At 47.8% G+C, this 20,658-nt stretch overlaps 1 protein-coding gene across 3 annotated transcripts in view; it reads left to right on the top strand.

The window, feature by feature from the left end:
- The window catches only part of PAPPA (pappalysin 1), a 174,609-nt gene that overhangs the window by 135,889 nt on the left and 18,062 nt on the right, over positions 1 to 20,658 (top strand). For all 3 annotated transcript variants that reach the window (XM_065035947.1, XM_065035946.1, XM_005498388.4), the window contains exons 15-19: positions 5,218 to 5,401; positions 8,055 to 8,265; positions 8,868 to 9,039; positions 12,348 to 12,495; positions 15,147 to 15,256. In XM_065035947.1, coding sequence (XP_064892019.1) covers positions 5,218 to 5,401; positions 8,055 to 8,265; positions 8,868 to 9,039; positions 12,348 to 12,495; positions 15,147 to 15,256 — 825 coding nt within the window. The remainder of the gene's footprint in view (positions 1 to 5,217; positions 5,402 to 8,054; positions 8,266 to 8,867; positions 9,040 to 12,347; positions 12,496 to 15,146; positions 15,257 to 20,658) is intronic.

Raw genomic sequence — 20,658 nt, 5'->3', positions numbered from 1 at the left:
GAGAAGTTTGGTTTCAGAGCCTTGATCAGACTCATGTGACGGGAGCGGAGGATTTTAGCACCCCTAGCAAACGTGATTCACTGCCGATTACAACACGCTTCCTCTCACCCTAGTCTGCTATTGCACTTCATCGTCTTTTTTCCACCGATAAAAACCCTGAGGCCAATGGCTTTGTTTTGCTCAGTGCTGTGCATTCACTGGTCAAATCAGGGAAGGAGTGGAGCATCTTAAAAATATCCATGTTCACCTAAGCACATGAAATACATGGTTTAAAAGTTCATTCATGTGCTTTGGAGATCTGTTGAAAAGGAACGGACAGTTTCTATCGCTATCATCTTGTTTTATTTCTTTGGGTCAGGTGCTGCAAGCCAGAATGTGTGGAACATGTAGGTAAGAGTTATCTGAGAAAGTCTGGAATCCATGGTTTAGATTGCTTGGATTGTGTTGTATCGAATTGCATTGTGTTCCTTCCACAATTGTTTCCCTGTTTCAGTTCCTCTGCTGATCACGAGCATTTGGGATGAGACGGGGCACATGGGTTGTTATCTATAGACAGAGGGACTTGCTGTTGTGATCGAGGAACCTTGCACACAGCTCTTGGTTGTTTCACTGTTGTCGTTTAGTCGGATATTTTACTTGATTGACTTATTTTGAGGGTCTAGAGTTCTTCTTTTCTCATTTAACTGACAGTGTTGGGGGGCTGCACGAGGGAGAGGAGAAAGGAAAGTAGCCTTGCACATGCTGGTGTTTCACACCTTTGGGTAGGAAGGAGGCTGAGCTGAGGTGCAATGTCTCAAAGAGCAGACTGAACATCGGTGGCCCATGGCCACTGCAGGCTGATGAAGACTGACAGACAGGTTTAGCATCCGAACCGCATTTGTCTTCCGCATTCCACTGAAAGGCAGAAAAAAAAGGTGAACGGAGAATTAAAAGCCAAATTTTTAAAAGCACCTCAGAGATGTAGGGGCACAAGTCACATTTCAAATCAATCTTTAACCTCTAAGGGGTCTTTGAAAATCTTCTTAACAATTTCTGCGCTTTCTGGTCTCTGTGTCTTCTGAAACCACCATTTTAATCAGTCAGAGGGCAAAAAAATCATTCAGCTCTGCTCTCTGAGTAGCTCCCATTCCCAAAACCTGTTAAAACTCCATAAAATCACCAAACCCTAAAAACGTCAGCACTATCTGCAGTAGAAACTGTTTGCTGTTTGAACATTTTTTTAAAAAGCGGAGTTGTTTACAGGCTCTTGGGCTCTCTCTCGTCCTTATTTAGGGACTTCACCACCAGCAGCAAAAAGGATTTGCACAGTGATGGAGCAAAACCCTCCATGTATCTTTCTCACAAAGATCATCTCAGGATGTTTTCATTCCCCCCCGCCCCATTTCTTCCCACCCCCCTGACATCTCCATCGCTCTTTCTTCTCTTCTCCCCCTCTTTCCCCTTTGTCTTCCCCTGCTTTCCTCCCCCTTGTCCTTCGCTGAAAGCCCCACTCATTCAGTGCCTTGTTGTCATCTCTCCTTGAAGCTGCCACCACTGCTGCTCTGGTCAAGAGGTGTTATTTAAAACCCAGCAGCTCCCTAATGTTGTGCAAAGGCATCATCAATCATGCCAGGAAAAGAAAGCGCGGCTCATGTGGGTTCAATTAGAGGCACAGTAGTGGGCAGAAGTGGAAGAATACTTAGAGGGGAGGGCACAGCTGTTCGTTTTTAAGGAGAGGAAACTTCACATGTGAGGCATCGCTTGAAGAAGGAGCCGGCTGGGATCTTGGGCAGCAGGAAGGAGACATGAATTCTCCCAAGCTGTTCAAAGTCCCAAGAAACAAATCTTTCTGGCACCAGATTTGTTTAAGTTTGCATCTTCTTCGCTACACACTGTATCTTTGGAGACCTTTTTTTTCCCCCCTCTTTTCACGTCCTCACCCTCCCTCCTCGCGAAAGCCTCTTTTGGAAGGCAGGACATGAAGGGAAGCAGTTGCTGTGATGCCAGTCAAAGCAGCGCAGAGTGCCCAAAGTGACAGCTAATAAACCAGATGAGAAAGCCAAGTGCTTCGTGTGGACTGCTGTGAGCTGGGTGACCTTGTCAGATCAGACAGGCGAAACAGGCACGTGTCTGCTCAGGCTTCGCGCAGGAGATCTGCAAAGACAGACACAGATGCTGCCACAGAGACCCAGGGCTGGATCCGAAGGTGGCTGAGTTGATTGGAAATACCCCCGAGGCGTGATGTGGTGTTGGGGAGAGCTGGGGTCCTGTAACGATCCCGCCTTTGGGTGGGACATTGCAAGAGGGAGAAGCTGAGAGCCGGTGGGCGCCATCTGCAATAATCTCCATGTTGGGGTTTGTCCCATGTCCTTTCATTCAAAGCCAGTAGTCTTTGTCTCCATTGTGAGGGATGTTCTCTGTTATGTTCTGCTGCAGAAGGACATGTGCTCCTTTTGCTTGAAGTGATGACATGATAGACATGCTCTAAAATTTGCCGTTATTATGTCTGACCTTGAAAACCTCAGCTTCCATCATACAAAGCATGGAACAAATTACTGGAAAAAGCTGAGAAGCCAGGGTCTTACCCACATGGGCACAGCTTCTCTGCATGGGAATGGCCTTGCCAGGAAGAGGAAAAGCCATAAGACCCTGGAAGGAAGTGGCTCTTCCAGATTTGGTTAGTGGTTTTGTTGGGAAAGCACCATGGGGAAAAGCCCAGAGATGAAAATATGGAGAGACTTGTGGGGTTTTTTTTTCACATCAAGGTCTAGAATGGGGGGAAAGAAAAGGGCAGTGGGAGTACAGCTGTAAGGAGGGATCCCTTCCAAGGAGAGGTGGCCCCAGGCAGGTTGTGTTTCCAGCAGGCTCTGGTGTCCTCCAGCTTTCTGCTAACAAAGACCACAGCTGCAGCTGAAATACCCTCACAGGTGTTAGCTTCGGCAAAACCTTCTTGCCCATTCTCTGTAAGGTGGGACTGTCATACACAGATACTTTGTTTTAATTTTGGTGTTATATTCTAGATTCTGAATTTGCACTGTTTATTCGGTGTTCTGTAGAGCTACATCTGATGTGCAACCCTGCGATTAGAGAAACTCCTTTGTGCATCACACTGTCTCAGCAGCCAGTATCAGCTGGTAGGAACATTTGTTCCTTCCTAAACCAGATCACACCAACACTAATAACTGAATTCTTAGAGTTGAATCTCCTGTCACTGATAGAGCTTCCTTGTGCTTGTTGTGGATCCAGCAAGGTACAATACAAGACTTTTCTGTAACATACGGGTATCCTGTGACATCAATAGCGTGGTTTTATGTTTTAAACCTCCTGGTGTCGAGGAGCCCGGCAGCCACGGGGCTGGAGTGTTATTTGATGATAGCATCTGCTAAGGGAAGTGGAGGCTTTGCTGAATTCTGGAGCAGCCCAGCCTGGAGTTCAAATGTGGTGATGATGGTGCTGTGTATCATCCCTTCTCCTGTGGCCATCACGCCGCAGCTTCTTGGAAGCATGGGTGTCTTCAAGTCATCAACTGTCTGCAGAACTGTCTGTCTCCTTTTTAATGGAGCAGGCATTCTGATAAGGCAGAATTTAAAGTGAATGGGGAGCAAAATGCCTGGGAATGGGAACACAGAGTGTCACTTCACCTGAGCGCTCTGAGAATCCCAGAATGTGCTGCTTTAAATTGGTAGAAAAGACATTTTTTTCCATCAGCAATGCTCCCTGTTTAAATAAACTCCACGGTCTAGAAAAGGGGTTTTGTGCCCACTTGGGAAGTGTCTAGTTTCTCAGCTCTGGGACTGCTTTTTCCATTCTGAATGCAACCATATATCAAAGGGAGACAGGTCTGAACTTCTGTTGAAACCATTAGGGTGTTTTTGCAAAAAGGGAATCCAGGTCTCTTTGATGTGTGCTAGAAAAATTCCCCTTCCTTTTATAAACCCAGATCAATGGTCAGCAGTGCAGATCTGCTGTGAGTGTACCAGCCCTGAATAAAATATTCCCCGGAGGCAGAGGAGTGCTGCTGTACGGCTTGGTCAGATTCCTAGCTGGAATCTTCGTGGGTATCTTCCCCTGCTTGTGTTTGGGTTTCTCATGTTTCTTTTTCTTCTGTCCTTCTCTTTATTCTGGTCTGGAGGGGAGAGTCCTACTTTCAGATTTTTCACTTCTAGTTTTTAATATTTTCCCTTTTTAATTAGCAAGTGGATATGTTGTTTATTCTGTTCTCTTTGCCAGTGTCTGTTTGTCCTTCAGTCACTCAGTAAATTCTTCATCTTATCTTTGGATGGGTGGCTCCTTTACCTCCCCTGCTTTTATTTTCTCTCTCCCTTACACTTTAGGCTTTCAATCCACTGCATTATTTGGATAATTCCTTGAACCCACAGAAACGTATCTTCTGTGTAGCCAGAGTGGTAAAGCAGCATTAGGGAAGTCAGAGCACAGGTGCTGATTCTGTGTTCAGCCTCTCTCGTTGTGACTTTCTGGTCCAAGTGCCAGGTGAACGTATGGGCAGGATGCTCTTTGGTCTGTCCATTGCAAACTGCTCCAGGAAAACCTCTGTCTGTCAAGCGTACATGTTCCCGGTGCCAGGGCAGCAGGGCTCTGGTTTTATTTGGAGCCTTGGGGCACTCTGATCATAGAAGCCATCACAGCAGCTCTCAGTATCTGAACACAGTGCTGAAATGGCCCAGGCCACCTCCCTGTGTACCTCAGACCAAGGGTGACTGACACCTCCTGGGAGAGCCTCAGGTGAGAGTCCCAAATGGCTTCGTGTCAGGTTGGCTTTCACTTCAAACCCAAGAATGAGTTTGGCTTCTCAGGAATACACGGGGATCCCATTGGAGTGGCCGTGTCACTGCGGAGGTGGCGGGGATCGGGGACAGCTGTCAGCTCAGCCCTGCGCGCTCCGTTCTGATCCCAGGGCAGCTTCCCAGCCTGTCTCAGGAGGCGACACAGACGAGAGTTCAGACTATTTGTAGTGCTGCACATTATCCCACTCCTCATATTGAAGCACTTTGGTGTCTCACCCCAGAGGTGACAGAAATACATCCTAGTTCCCTTGACACCATTTTCTGTTGATGTTTCCTTGATGTTTTTAGTAGCTGCTGTCCAAATGATGATGGTAGTGGTCAGGCCCAGTTTTGCTTAACTTGTGAGCCAAAATAATGGCTGTTATTAGGCTCAAAATGCTTTTGATCTCCCCCTTGGTGGCTGTGATGGCTGTAGGCATGTGTCTTTTTCCAGATGGAGTCCAGCATTACCATGACTTGCACAGATGGGAAGTGGAACAAGCAGGTGACCTGTGAGCCCGTGGACTGCGGTGTCCCAGACCAGTACCATGTCTACCCAGCCACCTTCAACTGCAGCGAGGGGACCACCTTTGGCAAGAAATGCTCCTTCACTTGCCGACCTCCTGCTCTTCTGAAAGGTATCTGAGGGTGCAGGGACCTGGGGACAGCTGCACCGCTAATGCAGGCTGCTCCTAGTAATATATGTTTCTGTTGCTGTTGTTTTAGAATTATTCATGATATTTTAAGTATGAAGAATTATGGAGTCTATGGGAAGGTTTATTTACATTAGGAGTTAAGTTCCTTTGCATCTCTCTATTACCTTCCTGTGACCTTTCCTGATCACGTATGGCCAGGCAGTAATGACAGTGAATATTACTTCCATACAACCAAAACATGGAAAAGTCATGGGGATAAATCAAATTGAACTCTCTCTCGTCGTCTTTCCCATGCCTTCTGTTTTCTGTCTGTCTCCCTTCCACGAATTTGAAAAGGCAGGAGAAGACTGAAAAGTCCCATGTCCCAGTTGCACAGTCCCCCATCACTGTCTTTCTTTTTTTCCTAATCCACCCATCATCTCTTTTCCACACTCGTCTTGCTCCACCTCTGATCTTTCTCTTCTCTTCTCTTCTCTTCTCTTCTCTTCTCTTCTCTTCTCTTCTCTTCTCTTCTCTTCTCTTCTCTTCTCTTCTCTTCTCTTCTCTTCTCTTCTCTTCTATTTGGGGGTCTATAATTTTTATTTCTTAAAAATAACACACTTTCTTGCCTCCTTTCCTTTTCTCCTCCCTCTTCTTCCCTGCTGCTTTTCTGGTAGCATCCCCAGCACCATCAGCTCCTCTGCTCACTGGCATGGTACCCAGAAACAAGAAAATATATCAGTGTTAATTTGAAGGAACATTAGAGCCAAATTCACTTGTTATCTTGCAATGGAGTAATACTAGCTGCTGTCAACTCAGGTACAAATGCTGTGTAAGCGTTTTTGGTACATATGGTATCACCTCTTCCACTATGATTCACTGTAAACTCCAGAAGAGGCAGGTGAACAGTATTGTTCAGTGAAAGGATATGTTCATTTCTTCATATATAACCAAATTTCTTAATTCTTTTAACTCAGACTTAGCATAACCTCAAGCAGCCAACACACAGTGAAAGATAAGACTAATCAAAGGGGAGATTTTTTATCAAAAATTCCCTTTTTCTGTTAATAAACTCAGAGAGTCATCTTCAACGAGAGATGTTTTTTCATTGAAAATGCCTGGATTTTTTTTTTTGAGGGGGCAGTGAAAATAATGATATCCATCATGACCAACAGAGCTTCAGCTGATGACTCCATCCGGGGTAGACGGGGGGATGATAACCAAGCCCCAGGTCAGGGGGTGCAGCTGTGGTGTGTAGCATCACCTCACTTTTGTCCTGAAACTCTGCGAGCTGTGAGGTAAAGGCACCATTTGGTGTACAGCCATCGGTGATGACTAATAGATGTTACCACTAAGCTTCTGGAGAATGGCGTTGGAGTGACTCATGCCTAATTCAATCACTGACGTCATGACAGCCACGGCTGGTAATGTCACAGCTTATCACTTTGCAGTGGCGAGTATGAGATCACCACGGCTGGTCTGCAGAGCTGCTGCGTGAGTCAGAGCAGAGGAGCAGGCTGGTGCTCTAGAAAATTGCTCCCTTCTGCACAAAATACCTCTGCAATCATCTGCACTTGGGGAGGGGAGAGAGAAATCCAGGGCTGATTTAATGCGGCTTCTCTTATCTCTGTGGGTAGGGCAGGAGGGCTCCTCCACATACCTTCCTGAGCCCTCCAGAGCCTTTTGTTTTCTTCGTCTTTGAATTCCAGCCTCATGCCCTGGCTGTCTTCCTTCCCTCTCAGAGAGATGGCATTGCAATCCGGGGTTAGCAGTTTGTCAGTATTATTTGGGATAACTCCGAAGTTGGCTTGCTGTTGAAAATATGTCTTGTGGGTTGAGTAGAGTTCCTGCAGCAATGCTCAGGGATTTCAAGAGAGTATGAGGGGTTTTTGAAGGGTTAGTGGCTCATAGCTGTGTTTTGCTTCTTAGGAAAAGCTTTTTCCTTTTCAACATACAGCATAAAATAACAAAGAATGTAAAATACACTGAGACTAGGCTACTTTTAGATTAACCTTCTGAAGTCAAGTAGGTCATAGCAGAGGCAAAGAGATCCATTGTAGCTTTTACCTTTGAGGTGCTGGGCAAGAAAGCTTCGTAAGGAAAATGAATCTCTAATGGATATTATGAAACATATTTATCACACTAGTCCCCAAGGACTGAGAATCTCCAGCTGAGAATGGCTTCTCATTGTGTTGGAGTAGTGACTCTAATACTAACAGATGCTGCTCCAAAAGGCTCAAAATTGAAATAAAAAAGACAGATTCAGGGAAAAAATATAACACAGAAGTGGAATGAAGAATGTAATGGCACCAAACCCTCTGTTAATGCCATGACTTTGGAGAGGAGGGGGTTGATGTGTGAAGCAAGCTTCCTTTCAGAGAAGAACAAAATAAGGAAGAGAAATACAAAAGATTACAAAGCCAGTGGGGTTTCCCCTATGCTATAGCATTTCCTGAAATAAGCACTGTCTGCCTGTCATCTGAAAACAGAGTCCTTAGTGATTTGATGCCATCATCTAGATGGAGAAAACGCATAGGACACGCAGCTGAATTTGACAGACTGACTGAGGTGGCTTTTGATATATCATGGGTGTAATGACGTTTCGAAAAAATTAGTCCTTCTGAATGTTGTTGACTTTACTCACTGTTCTTCTCAGGAAACAACAGCAACTTGACCTGCATGGAGGACGGGCTGTGGTCCTTTCCGGAGGCCCTGTGCGAGCTGATGTGTCGAGCACCCTCCATCGTTCCAAACGCGGATCTCCAGACTACTCGTTGCCGAGAAGATAAGCACAAAGTGGGCTCATTTTGCAAGTACAAATGCAAACCAGGTTACCATGTCCCTGGATCTTCCAGAAAAGCAAGAAAGTACGTGAAGGAGTTATGCCATGCAGTCAGCATGTTTCAGAAAGCCACAAGTTAAAATGAGTTTGGGAAAAGGTTGGGTTGTTTATAACAGATTGTGTGGGCTGTAGGGGATAGCACTGAGCAATTCCTTCATGCAGGTAGATGTGCAATTTCAAGGGGATTTAGGCACCTCGTTCCCTTAGACTTCTTTGAAAATCCTAGCCAGTGCACAAATAACACACCTTACCTTAGAAATACGCCTTTGACACACAGCCTGGGGAGTCCCCTTTGAAACTCTGCAGGAAAGGGTTAGTGCTATCATATACTTCTGACTGTGCACAAACCCACTTCAAACCAACCACAGCCCACAAGCCTGGGAAGCAGAGTTTTTAGAAGACGTGTCCAAAGCCCAAAGAGCAGTTTAGGCTGCGCAGCTGAATGTTGGCTTTGCAAATAATCGCTATTTTTGCCCCGAGACCTCATGATGCAGGTTCATGACTTGTTCCCCAGGTGTTAAAAGCTCAAGCGCACCCATCCCCTGCAACCTGCTAGCAGAGCTCAGAGGCTTTAGAGCCTCTTAGCTGACTCAGCCACTCACTGCATGTTTTTTTCCGCACAAAAAGGCGAGCGTTTAAGATCCAGTGCACGCAAGACGGCACGTGGCTGCCAGGCGCTTGCGTGCCCGTAACCTGTGACCCTCCGCCTTCCAAGTTTCACGGGCTCTACCAGTGCTCCAACGGCTTCCAGTTCAACAGCGAGTGCCGGATCAAGTGCGAAGATGATGACAGCCAGTCGGTGAGTCTCTCTTATCCAAATTATCTCAGCCCATACAAGCTGGTTTTATGGTATGTTCCCTAAGGACCCTGATCTTGGAGGGGCTGAGTGCCATTGAGCTCTTCTGAGACCAGAGACAGAGAAATGGAGAAGGGAAATACATAACTGAAGTAGAGGGAGAGAGCTACTGCCAAGAGCCTGGAAATAATATTGTTATGATAGTAGTAATGGTATTAACTATTACCTGTAGAGTACTGGCAACGGGTGACTTACTGTTTTGCAGAAAATAAGTGGCTGAAAAATCTGCCTCGGTGGCTCTATGTAGCTAGGAAATAAGGAGTAATGGAAGAAAATAAGTAGGATAGATATGAGTTACCCACACTTGTCCTGTTTGCTTATTCCATTTTACCTGGCTTTTCTCTACAGTTCTTTTTCTCACTATCACTGTATGTATCTGTGCCATATGAAAATCTAGCTTTATGGAGATTACAACTATTCAAGTGAGCTGTTTCTGAACTTTCATGGTTTCTGGGCTGTGAAGGTGTCATTTGGCATCAGGGGTCAGATCCCCACCTGGCGTAAATCAGTGTGTTGCCTTTGACCTCCTAGGACTTCCTCACTGATAGGAGAAGGTCTGGCCTTTAGTACCCTGTTCGAAATGCTTAGTTTCCCTCGCCAAAGGTAATTACAGTTTGTGAGATGAGTAACTTCTCCCAGAAGTGCTGCTGCTGCTTAATATACTTGGGAAGAGAAAGTTGGGATGTAGGAGCTGCTGCTTCTACACGCAGTGCAGAGAGCAGGGAGAGCTCTGTCAAAGGTCTTTTTATATAATTCCAGATTCTAAGGACATCTCAAAAAGGGGCCAGTGATCTGAAAGACACCTCTGATACCTGCTCCAGACTTTAAAAGCCACTTGTTGTCCCCAGACCCTGCCAGGCTGGCCTGCCTGGTTCATGGGGATGACACACAGAGCCCTGGGGCACCTGAAAAAGGTTTCCTTGAGTAAGACTTATGTGAGGTTACGAACCTCATGAAGTGAGAAGCTGCACTCCTGGGTGCAGTTTGGGTGGGAGTGACGGGATGCAGCATCTGTGGCTTTGTGCATCCACCTCTTGCTCAGCCTGGTCACCGTGGCTGCACCATCGCTGCCAGGGCAGGGAAACCGGCACCACTGGGGTAACGACAACTGGTATAACTGGTTTGTGTTTGCTTTTCAATGAGCTGGATGTGAAGAGGAGCAAGCAGTGGAATCAGGGTTACAGCAAGAATGAAGTGAGAGGTACAGCTATGTCTCTGTTTGCTGTGAGGAAGAGTATAGTGGCTGTTCAGCTGCAAAAGCAGCTTGGGCAAAGGAGCAGATAATATCTTGAGAAAAGGATTTGCAGAGAAAGGTATTTCCAGATATCCCAGAAAACAGACTACAGAAAAAGAAGGAGGACTCCTGGCACAACTCAGAACCACTTGAGAGGTGTTAATTATTTAAGGATTAAACCCCACTAAGTCTCTCTCAGCTATATAAGGTGATAATTCATGTTGCATCCAAGCAAGAAACCCAGCAGGGATTTTCACAAGAGATTTTGCAGGTCAGGGAATGATGGGCAGTATGTTACTATAGCAATGGATATCCTGGGACCTCTGAGTATGTTGCAGAAACTATACAATAGTATCCTCAGGCACAGCCAGGTATGGGAACATAAATCAGCTTTCATGGCTCACCTTTAAAAATCACACTTGAACCCTGGCATGCAAATTATAATGGAAGCGCACCACACTTGCTAAAACAGCAAATTGTGCTCAGTTATCACTTAGTGATCTCTTCCTGAATTTGTCACCACGCTGAAGATCATTACTCAGCTGTACATATGATATCTCTTAATTGCCAGGAACCGTAATGGTAATTTAAGCAGGTACCTCCCCTGGCACCCAGACCAAGGGTCTTCCATTTCTGGATATTGCGCACAAATCATATGAACAGTCAGATCTAAATGAATCAGGCTCTGCCAAACTGGCCCTTAGGTGAGAGTCACCAAGCTGGATCACACCCTGAGTCCATCTGGTCCATTATCCTTTCATATGATTTTCTTATTACTTCTGGCAATGGACAGATGTCTAGAGAAGGGGAAGCAGGTCCCACGCAGTAGGCTGCCAGTAAGACCACTTTGCATCTCACTAAACATTGTGTTCATCAACAAAGCTGAGAAAAAAAAACAAACCAGGATGAGGATATTAAGGACAAGACTAGCACTGAAGGCTGCACAATCTTCCACACCGGTACCAGGGACTTGTGCAGATCCCTGTGCTACAAGAGATCTGGGTCATAGGGAAATGCTCCTAAGAAAAGTTCAGCAGCCCTGCTGGGATCCCAGCATAGACAGCAAACTGAAGGATCCCCAAAGACTTCAAGCACAATCTTCCAGGAGCAGGGTGGGCAGATTGTGGGCAACATGCCTGGCATGTAAAATGGGTGAAGAGAAGCAGAGATCCTCCATGGTTCTCCCACCCAGCAAGGCCTCCACGGGAGGTTTGGAGCCCAGCCACTCCAGACATCATCCTGTTGAATGTCCCACATTGCCCCATGGCAGTTCAACTCGCAGACCCTGCAGAACAGCTTGTGCAGAAATCCCCAATGCCAGGAGGATAGATCTGACAAAAGATTGCCTGTGCGCTCCTTTGTTGTTTCTAAAGGGCATGATATTTCCCCTCGGACTTTGGTATTCACTCTTCAGTATCATACAGAGAATCTTTTCTATAAGAGAAATGTCATCTTCCATCCCTTGCCCATTCCCACACCAGAGGATTTTTCCCCCCTTTCCACCTGCCTCTGTGCTTGTCTGTCTCGGCCTCTTTGCTCGCTGTCACTCAAGGCAGCCAAGCTCCAGAAAGCACGTTCTGCCCTGCTAAGCATCCCTGCTCATGTCCTGCTTTCTTTCCCCCTTCAGACGGCCATTGGGGATTCTTTCTTTTTCGAGACAAAGATGATGTAACTAGTTAGAAAATGGGAAGAGGGAAAACGTCTGCATTCAATGCAAACCGTTCAAAAATGAGGAAGAAGGCAAATGGGGTGAATGCACCTTTATCACAACTGGAGTGTGTCTATTTTAAGGTAGAGACCTTGCAAGGGCCTTGTGAAGACATTGCCTTGCACAGAAAAGGCATGTTTGTGTGTTTTTGGAAGAAAAGTCCTTCTTGCCCCCCAGGGCTGGCAGTCCCAACCGGGGGCTCTCCCAGCTCCGACAGAACTTTGCTCCCACTTCTCACTTCCCAGCCTGTCCTTGCTGCTGTTTTCTTTTTTTGTGACCACCGTCATTGTCTTCTTCTCTCATTCCCAGGGCCGTGGAAGCAACGTGATTCACTGCCGGAAGGATGGGACCTGGAGCGGCTCCTTTCATCTCTGCAGGGAGATGCAGGGCCAGTGCGCACTGCCCACGCAGCTCAACAGCCACCTGAAGCTGCAGTGCACCGGCGGCTACGGAATAGGTTTGTGAGCATTGGTTTGTGAGCATCAGCCCAGCCATCTGCCATGGTGGGATGCAGCTCAGATGTGGCATGAGATGAGGAAGAGGATGGGAATGAGAGGGAGGAAGAAAGGAGCCTGCAGTCCTTGAAGTCACCTTCTCCTCTGGATCTGTTTGCCTGAGGGAGAGGTTGCTACGGGAGGCTTTTCAGGGAACTGATTTTAGGAAACACAGAGCGTTGAGAGGCCAGGCATCATGTAACATGCTCTGGTTGCCTGTCTCCTCCAGTGCTTCCAGTTTCATCATGTTCCTTCTTGGCCAGCTGGTTTTAATGGACAGCCAGCAAACTGGACTACACCAGAGACGCATCCAGTCCTCAAAATACAAGGAGAAATTGCACCTACATTTGCTCTTACGCTTTTGCAATGTCCCCATCCTTCAACTACATGCGCATGATCATGCCCCAGAGGCTGCAAGGCAGGAGCTGGCAGGAAAACGCAGCATCAGGATAATTCAGGTCTCTCCAGAAAGAATACAAGACCAGCTGAGCATCCCCTTAACATGACAGACGTTTAGGAGCTGTTGTGAGGGTGTATTTTCCCCCTTCTGGGGTGTCTGGTCATCATGCAAGGGGTGATGAGCTTTGGGGTGCTTCCTGCACTCAGTTTTGCTTTGTGTCGCCCAGGCAGAGAGAGGGACAGACCATACACAGAATTGTGTGCACTATATTATACATTCAGACCCTGGTTTTGACGTCTCCCTGCTGTAAGGGCTTCAATGGAAGCTGCACTGGCTGCAGCCTGTGCAGACACATGAGGACCCTTCCCACAGTCCCCCTGCCAGCCCCCTCCTCCCTTCCCCCATCCCTTTGAACTTGGAGAAGTTTCCTCGTCATGCAGCTCCCTCGTTATATCGCAGCCACGCGAGGGACCACGAGCCTCCTTGAGTTCTCTCCCTGGGGAGGAGAACACGACCTGGATGAGATCATCGCTCTGTAATGATGCCAGTTACAGATCATATATCAAAACAATTCCGACCCGCTCCTTTCCGTAAGCGTAAATAGCGTGGTGGAGCACGGGAGAGCGAGCAGCAAGCAGGATGTGGTGACTCTCAACGCGGCGAGGCGTTTTACCCTTGAGACGAGGTTACATCCCAGGGCTGGCCAGGTTTTTACAAGCAGAAAATACCAGTTCCTGGTGTGAAGGGGAGCATCTCAGTACTGGAAGCAGGAGGGTATGCAGCGGGTTCCTGCCAGCCCTCAGTCCTTTCGCAGCCCTATTGAGGTGGCTGCCACAGGTATCGATCCCAGATGCTGATCCAGGAATGGGACCATGTCACACAGGTGAGGGACTTGTGGGACAGATCCTCCATGAGAGCGTGGCTCTCACTGGAGAGGGAGGAAGAGCTCGGTGAGGGCACAGCAGCCGTTGGCTCTTATCCTCAGCAGATGGAGACATACCACAGACTTTGTTAGGCTGGCCCAGCACCACCTTTTGGGATCAGGTTGTTAGGGTTTTCTTGTCTTATCTTCTTTGTGGTTTTGGAAGCCTGATCAATGTCCTTCCAAGAAGGTGCTCTTCTGCCACCTACTCACAATGGGGCTGATGTCACTAAGCCTCATCCAGTGGGTCCATAGAGCTGCTACCATGTGCAGTGAGAGCGCAAAACAAATCCCCCTTCTTGCTGGCTCAACAGCCTGGTTCTGCTCTGCTCCCATCATATGGGAGAACATGAGAAGGCAAAAGCAGGTGGGGAAAATAATAGCATCCAGTCGTGGTCACCATGAATCCCACACACCTTCAGTAATTGCTCAGACACCTAATCTGCTCTTCCAGGCCGAGGTATGTGTTAAGCCAAAGGTTCAGCTCTCCAAACCAGTGCGGAGATTAATTCCTCCCCCAGCACTGACTGGAGTGCAAAAATCCTAATGACATGTTTGCAGCAGCTGAGCCATTCGAGAGTGATTTTCCAGGGGGGAAATGGTAACGGTCCAACACACTAGGGCTTACGGTTGTGTCACCACAGGGCTCTGGGATATTGCTGCAGAGTATCGCAGCATGTTTTAATAAAGAAAGGACAGGATTCCCACTGGGCATGACAGTTAATCAGAGAAAAAGCAGGTTTATGTGTGAACAAAGCCATCATTACCTCTCTGCATACTTCTTATTGACTATGGGACTTAGGTGATAGCTTGTCTGCAATATCATTAGGCTTGGTCACCCTCTGAAAGATTATTATTGAAGGTCTTTAAATGTGACAGATCAAATGATCGGGTTTTGTCATGTCATAGGTGAGATGAGTTCAGCAGCCTCTGGTTAATCAACCCATTGCTTGAAAGAGCGGTTGAAATGGAAAAACCTTCACATTTTCTTGATAACCAGAAAGTGCAAAACCTAACCCCCTTCTTGGAGTTAATAGCCAGAGAAATACTTAGATATGCAGCCCATACCAAAAGGTCCTGGAATATCCACCACCCCCACAGTCTCCTGCTGAGATGCAGGGTTGTACTCAGCATTTCACGTGTGGCTAGAAGATAAGTGATAGTTATGGCTGACTGCTAATTGCAATTTAGTTCAACGAGCCCTAACCCTGCCCTTCAGCTGGAAGGATGCTGGAAGGGTCTGGAGCTGCTTGCTTTATCCGCTGGCTTTGTTCTCTCCGTGTTCTGTGCAGGTGCGGAGTGTACCACCTCCTGCCTGGACCACAGCCATGAGCCCATCCTCCTGCACGTCAACGAGACCGTGCAAGACATCCAGCACTGGATGAACCCTCAAAGAGTGAAGGTCAGTGTCTGACGGTTTTACTAACTATATCACTTGTTGCATGGTTATGTGCAGCGAGTAAGCAGCCTTACCTGTGGGTCATGCTGTGAGGGGAATACCTGGGGAAAAGTCTTCTGCCCTTTAGAAAACAATTCCTGATTTCTGTTGTGTCTTTGCATGTTGTTCTGGTAATGTGGTGGTTTTGTCTCCAGGTTGCTTTCTCTCTGTCGTTTCCCGGTGCAAGTTAGTTCAAGGTAAAGGTCCCAAATCATTGTGCTCAGATCCACCTGGAACCTGATCTGGAAACACAATTAATTACACAGGAAAATGTGATGAACAATGAGAGAAAGGGCACTGGCCAGGTTTTATTCACTTCCTCCTGTTTAGTGTTTTGCATTCTTTGGGTGGCAGGGCTGGAATTTTCTGCACTGCTTTTGGATGACAAAAGCAGCTGATACAGAAGGTATTTCATTTCCCGAACCAGCAGAGCTGGCTGAGTCCTCCTCCAACCCGTTCACCCGCATGCGAGAGATGCCTCCTCAGCACAGCCCTTTCCAGAGGTCACCGCTGCTTCTTCCAGCAGGTACCTGCTCACAGAACCCTGTTCTGTGCCCCCTGAGCACACACCAGCATCACAGTCTGTGCTGAGGGGGACGTGCTGTGTCCAGTGCCTTGGACACACGCACAGCCCTGCAACGCAGATCCCGCTTGGGGTGAATTGCTATTTGGTTTCACACCTGTATGGGGCACTGCTGAGGTGGCAGCTTGAATTTTGGGGTCAGTTTTGAGGCCCTCATGACAATCAAGCCCTTGAGGTGCTGGAGTGAGTGAAGAGAAGGGAACCGGCTGGAGCACAAGTGTGATGGGAGCGGCTGAGGGACCTGGGGGGTTCAGCTGGAGAACAGGAGCTGAGGGGAGACCTTCTGATCTCTGAACTGCCTGAAAGGAGCTTGGAGCCAGGGGGGTCAGGCTCTGCTCCCCAGGAACAAGCGCCAGGACCAGATGAAACGGCTTCAAATTGCACCAGGGGAGGTTGAGGCTGGATCTGGGGAACAATTTCTTCCCCAAAGGGCTGTCGGGCATTGGAACAGGCTGCCCAGGGCAGTGCTGGAGTCACCATCCCTGGAGGGTTGGACAGATGCAGAGATGAGGTTCCCAGGGGCATGGGGTAGTGCCAGGAGTAGGTTAACAGCTGGACTCAATGATCTTGAGCATCTTTTCCAACCAAAATGATTCTGTAATTCTCTGTCTTGGATACCAGTGGCAGACACACTCATCTACCTCTTTCCTGAAAGCCCTCAGGCCATCTACACGAATATGCCCTCCTGCCTAGAAATGTGTGTAAACAGGCACTGGTGCCTATGTGGGATTCCTGCAGTTGTGGAAGTTTATCTGGACGTGCTCAAGTGCACGTCGGGAGCTGCTGGCACATCACGTGCCACCAGGGCGCAGGTTGCTGATGGTGCTTGTGCAAACACTGTCAGCTTTTACATACTTGGCCCTGGCTTTGCAGTAGCCCCTGTTTTACACACTGGAGTTGGATTTAGGAGGCAATCAGACAGCCAACACAGCCCCAGCATGTCCTGAGCAGCTTTGACAGTCTATTTGCTTCTCTGTGTGCCTAAATATATACCCAAGGTTTGGCATTTTTGAAATTTGGCCTTGCCTGTGGATAGCGAGCTGCTCCAAGTCTCTGCTGCTTTATATTTCCCTGTTCTGCATGAAGCAATAGAATAAGTCTGGGAAAGGGATGGGGAACCTAAGTCTTCAGAATATGACAAGCTTGCAGTGTCCTTCCCGGCTTCCCATTCACTCTGGACACTGAGATTATCTCATTGCCTAAGCCTAGGCTTTGCCACATTTCTGGCACAAAACATAAAGAAAAGCCCTATCTCTGTTTTAGGGGCTATTTCTCACTGGCCCTTTCCCGAGTGCTAGACTTTAAAGTGGTTTTGTAATTCATGGTGAAATAAAGTGACAGCTTCCCTCCTGTTCTCTGCTGTTCTCCTTCGTTTATTGATGCGGGTACGCAGAGGGAGCTGTAACGAGTTTTATACCTGCAGGTCTCTGGAGGGCTCATTAGGCAGCAGGGAAAACACAGAGTAGTGAAGGGGGAGATGAGGGGAGTGAGGGATGGAGGATAAATGGCTTCCAAGAGTACAGTGGTAAATAAGACCTTTTTTGCCCTGCTGGTGAGGATCTTGCAAGAGCTTTAGGCTGTTAGCAGGTACAAGTTTGACCCCACAAACATTTTGTGACTAGGGCATGAGATTTGGGCTTGACAACTTGTGTTGGGAGATGGAGCCTTTAGTAGATGAGCGGGATGATGCTGAGACTTGCCGGAGGGGATCTTCTTTTTTTGGTAGGTATAAACCATCCATCTTATTCAACTCTCCAGAGGAAGGGATGTCACCCACAGGGGTGCCACTGGGGGAAATGCTACTGGTGGCACCAGGGAGACCCTGGAGAGACAGGACTGGAATGCCGTAGGGGAAGGTCCCCGTGGCAATGCATTCTATATATCATTAATAATTTCTGTTTCTATTTACGACCAGTGACAGCTTGCTGTTGTGCCATACGAGTAAAGCAAGCAGCTGGTTGCATTTACACGGCAAGTCTTCGTGGATCTTGGAGCACTCGAGTGACGCAAAGGAAACACTTGTAGTTACTTAATTTCAGGCACAGGCAATGCACAAATGAGGGCAGTGTGAGCAGCAGATACAGGCAGGGCTGGTATGTGGAGCTTACCTTTGAGAGAACAGGCACAGAGAAAACACAGGGAGATATCGTGTCTGGCTGCTCAAGCAACAGCTGTTATGGAAGGAAAGTGGGAAGAGGGAAATGTCTCTCCTCTGGGATTTGTTTAGAGCTGTGCAAATCACTTGATTTTTCGGTTCGCTGGAAGTTCTGTCAAATTAAAAGAAAAAAAAAAATGTTTTCTCTTAATCAAAGTGACTCTGTTGTTGTTGTGATTTTTGGTGAACCAAAAAATTGGAGAAAAAAACTCACATATTAGTTTGAACATAACTTAGCATTTAATTTCCAAGGATTGTTTTAAAACTTTTGCTTAGCGAAAATGGAAAAAAAAAAACAAAAAACTTAGAAATTAGATGTTCTCGCAGAGGAACAAGAACAAATATTTCATTTCAAAAAATGCCTAAATATTACTGCATGTTTCAGAATTGCTTTAGGCTGAGTTGCTTTGTTGGGTCTGAGACAGTTTGCCGAAATCAGTGCAAGTTCCAAGTTTGTCTTCCAAATCAGAAAAAAAGTCACCTGGACTCTTCCATGTGCCTGTTGTTCTGCAGGGAGCTGTGTTCAGAGCAACCACCGCTGTTCCCACCATTTCCCATTTACTGTGCGTGTGCGGGGGGCAGTGAGCTGTGGAAGACACCTATAGATAGAGCTGCCAAGACTATGCAGGCAGCAGAGAGGAAAAAGGGGAATATCTCAGAATGACACCTTGACAGCTATTTCCCATTGACTGCAGAGAAACAGGGCAGACACCTCATTTCTTAGGTTGTCTGTATTTGGGTCCTTGCCTTTGTGCTGAGCAGGATCAGGGCAAATACTGTGCAAGTAGATGCATGCCTGGGACAGCCTTGAAAATGTGGGTATGCCTAGCTGACCGTGGGCATGGCCCCTCTGCACAGCCCTGCTGCTGGCAACGTGTTTTCCCATGTGCACCACAAGCCCTGGGATTTTTGGTTGACGAGAAGTCAGTAATGAAAATTCTCTAAATACTCCTCCATTCCTTCAAGCTTTGCAGTTTTCCTCCTTCCTTCTCCTCTCCCCTTTCTGTGAGTGTTGGGCTCATTTTGCAGGTGGGGAAACTGAGTCACAGAGTGACAAAGTGACTCATTGCAGTGTGGCAGCTCAGCACCCGGGAAGGCAAGAGTTTCCACCCCATCTGTAGCTACAGGAAGAAACAGCCACCAAGTGCCAGGTCTCCCCTCCCTTGGCAGCAGGATCTGATCCTTTCACCACCACCACATTAAGCCCATGGTTAATTGTCATGTTCATTTAGTGCCTGAGGAGAGAGTTGGCTGAGACCAGTAGATGCCAGTCTCTGGGCTTTAGCCCTGGGGGACACTTGACCCATCTAAGGTGGAGAAGACTTCTCCACTGGCCTCTCCTGGGGAAACCTAATCCCCTCTGCAGCCCACAAATAGTTGACATCATTGTGTTAGTCCCACCATGGGAGGGAAGCACTGTGACTGAAGGCATTAGGTCTTCCCTCACAAGGAGAAAATGACAGCTTGATTTGCTTTCTTGGCTCTTTGTTACCTACTGTGGGAGAGTATCCTGGCTTCCTCTCCCTTCGCAGCAGATGGAGTCGCAGCCACCAAACCGCAGATGTGGCTGGATGGCATTTCTGGGATGGGGACAGGACCAAAGTCAATGCACGCGGCTGTGCAGCGTGGCCAGGCAGGAGGGCAGCTGTGCTGCAGAAGCCGATGCATGAAGGGAGCCGGGGCCACGAGAGCGGCATATGTCACCACAGTGGCTTGGAGCACGTGGTGACACAAGGAAGGGATGGGGCTCGCAGAGGCAGCAGCCAGATGGGCTTTATCCCCTGGCACATGTTGGATGTGGTACTTCCATCCACCTCTTACTGCGTCCTTTGTTGGCCTTGTGAGTTGGAGGGAACATTCAGGCTGGACATGAGGAAGAAATTTTTGACGCTGAGGGTGGTGAGAGCCTGGCCCAGGTTGGCCAGAGAGGTGGTGGATGAACCATCCCTGGAGACATCCCAGGCCAGGCTGGACGGGGCTCTGAGCAACCTGAGCTGGTGAAGATGTCCCTGCTCATGGCAGGGGGGTCACTGGGGGAGCTGGGAAGGTCCCTTCAACCCAAACTGTTCTGTGATTCTACAAGTTCACCTTCCTTTCTGTGCTCACTGATGTGCAGGTGCCACTCAAGAGCAATGCGAATGTCCCACTGACGCAGTGACTAATCTAGCACAAGGTCAACTGGCTTTTCTACCCTATGGAGTGTGGCCTGGGGCTGCACTCCCTTGCTCTGGAGGCTGTCGAGCCCAAGGCTCTGCACCCCTTGGAACTGAGGATGACCTTGAGTGAGAGCTCCAAGGAGAGCCCTGACCTAACGGAGACTTCACCTTCTGTCTGTTCCTCTAAGGGAGGATCAGGAAAGTAGTCAGTGCATCTTCTGTGAGGGATTGTTCTCACTGGGAAACCTCTTGGTTTCAGGGCTATTCAGCTCCTGTTGTTCACTCCTTGTGCTCACGTACATTCACGCGTATTGAGAGGTTTTGTAAATATTGATGCTTCTTACCAGGGGAATGTGAGATGCTCTTTGGAAGTGCACTTCTACTTATTGTCTGGCTGGCCTTGGATATGGGAAGCAAATGCCTAAGCTTTTCTACTTGGGTTTAGTTCTTGGGTTCAAATGCTCTTGAACTG

The sequence above is a fragment of the Columba livia genome, chromosome 19 (assembly GCF_036013475.1).
Source record: "Columba livia isolate bColLiv1 breed racing homer chromosome 19, bColLiv1.pat.W.v2, whole genome shotgun sequence".
In the NCBI taxonomy this organism is placed as follows: Eukaryota; Metazoa; Chordata; class Aves; order Columbiformes; family Columbidae; genus Columba; species Columba livia.
This window is presented reverse-complemented; position numbering and strand designations above follow the sequence as displayed.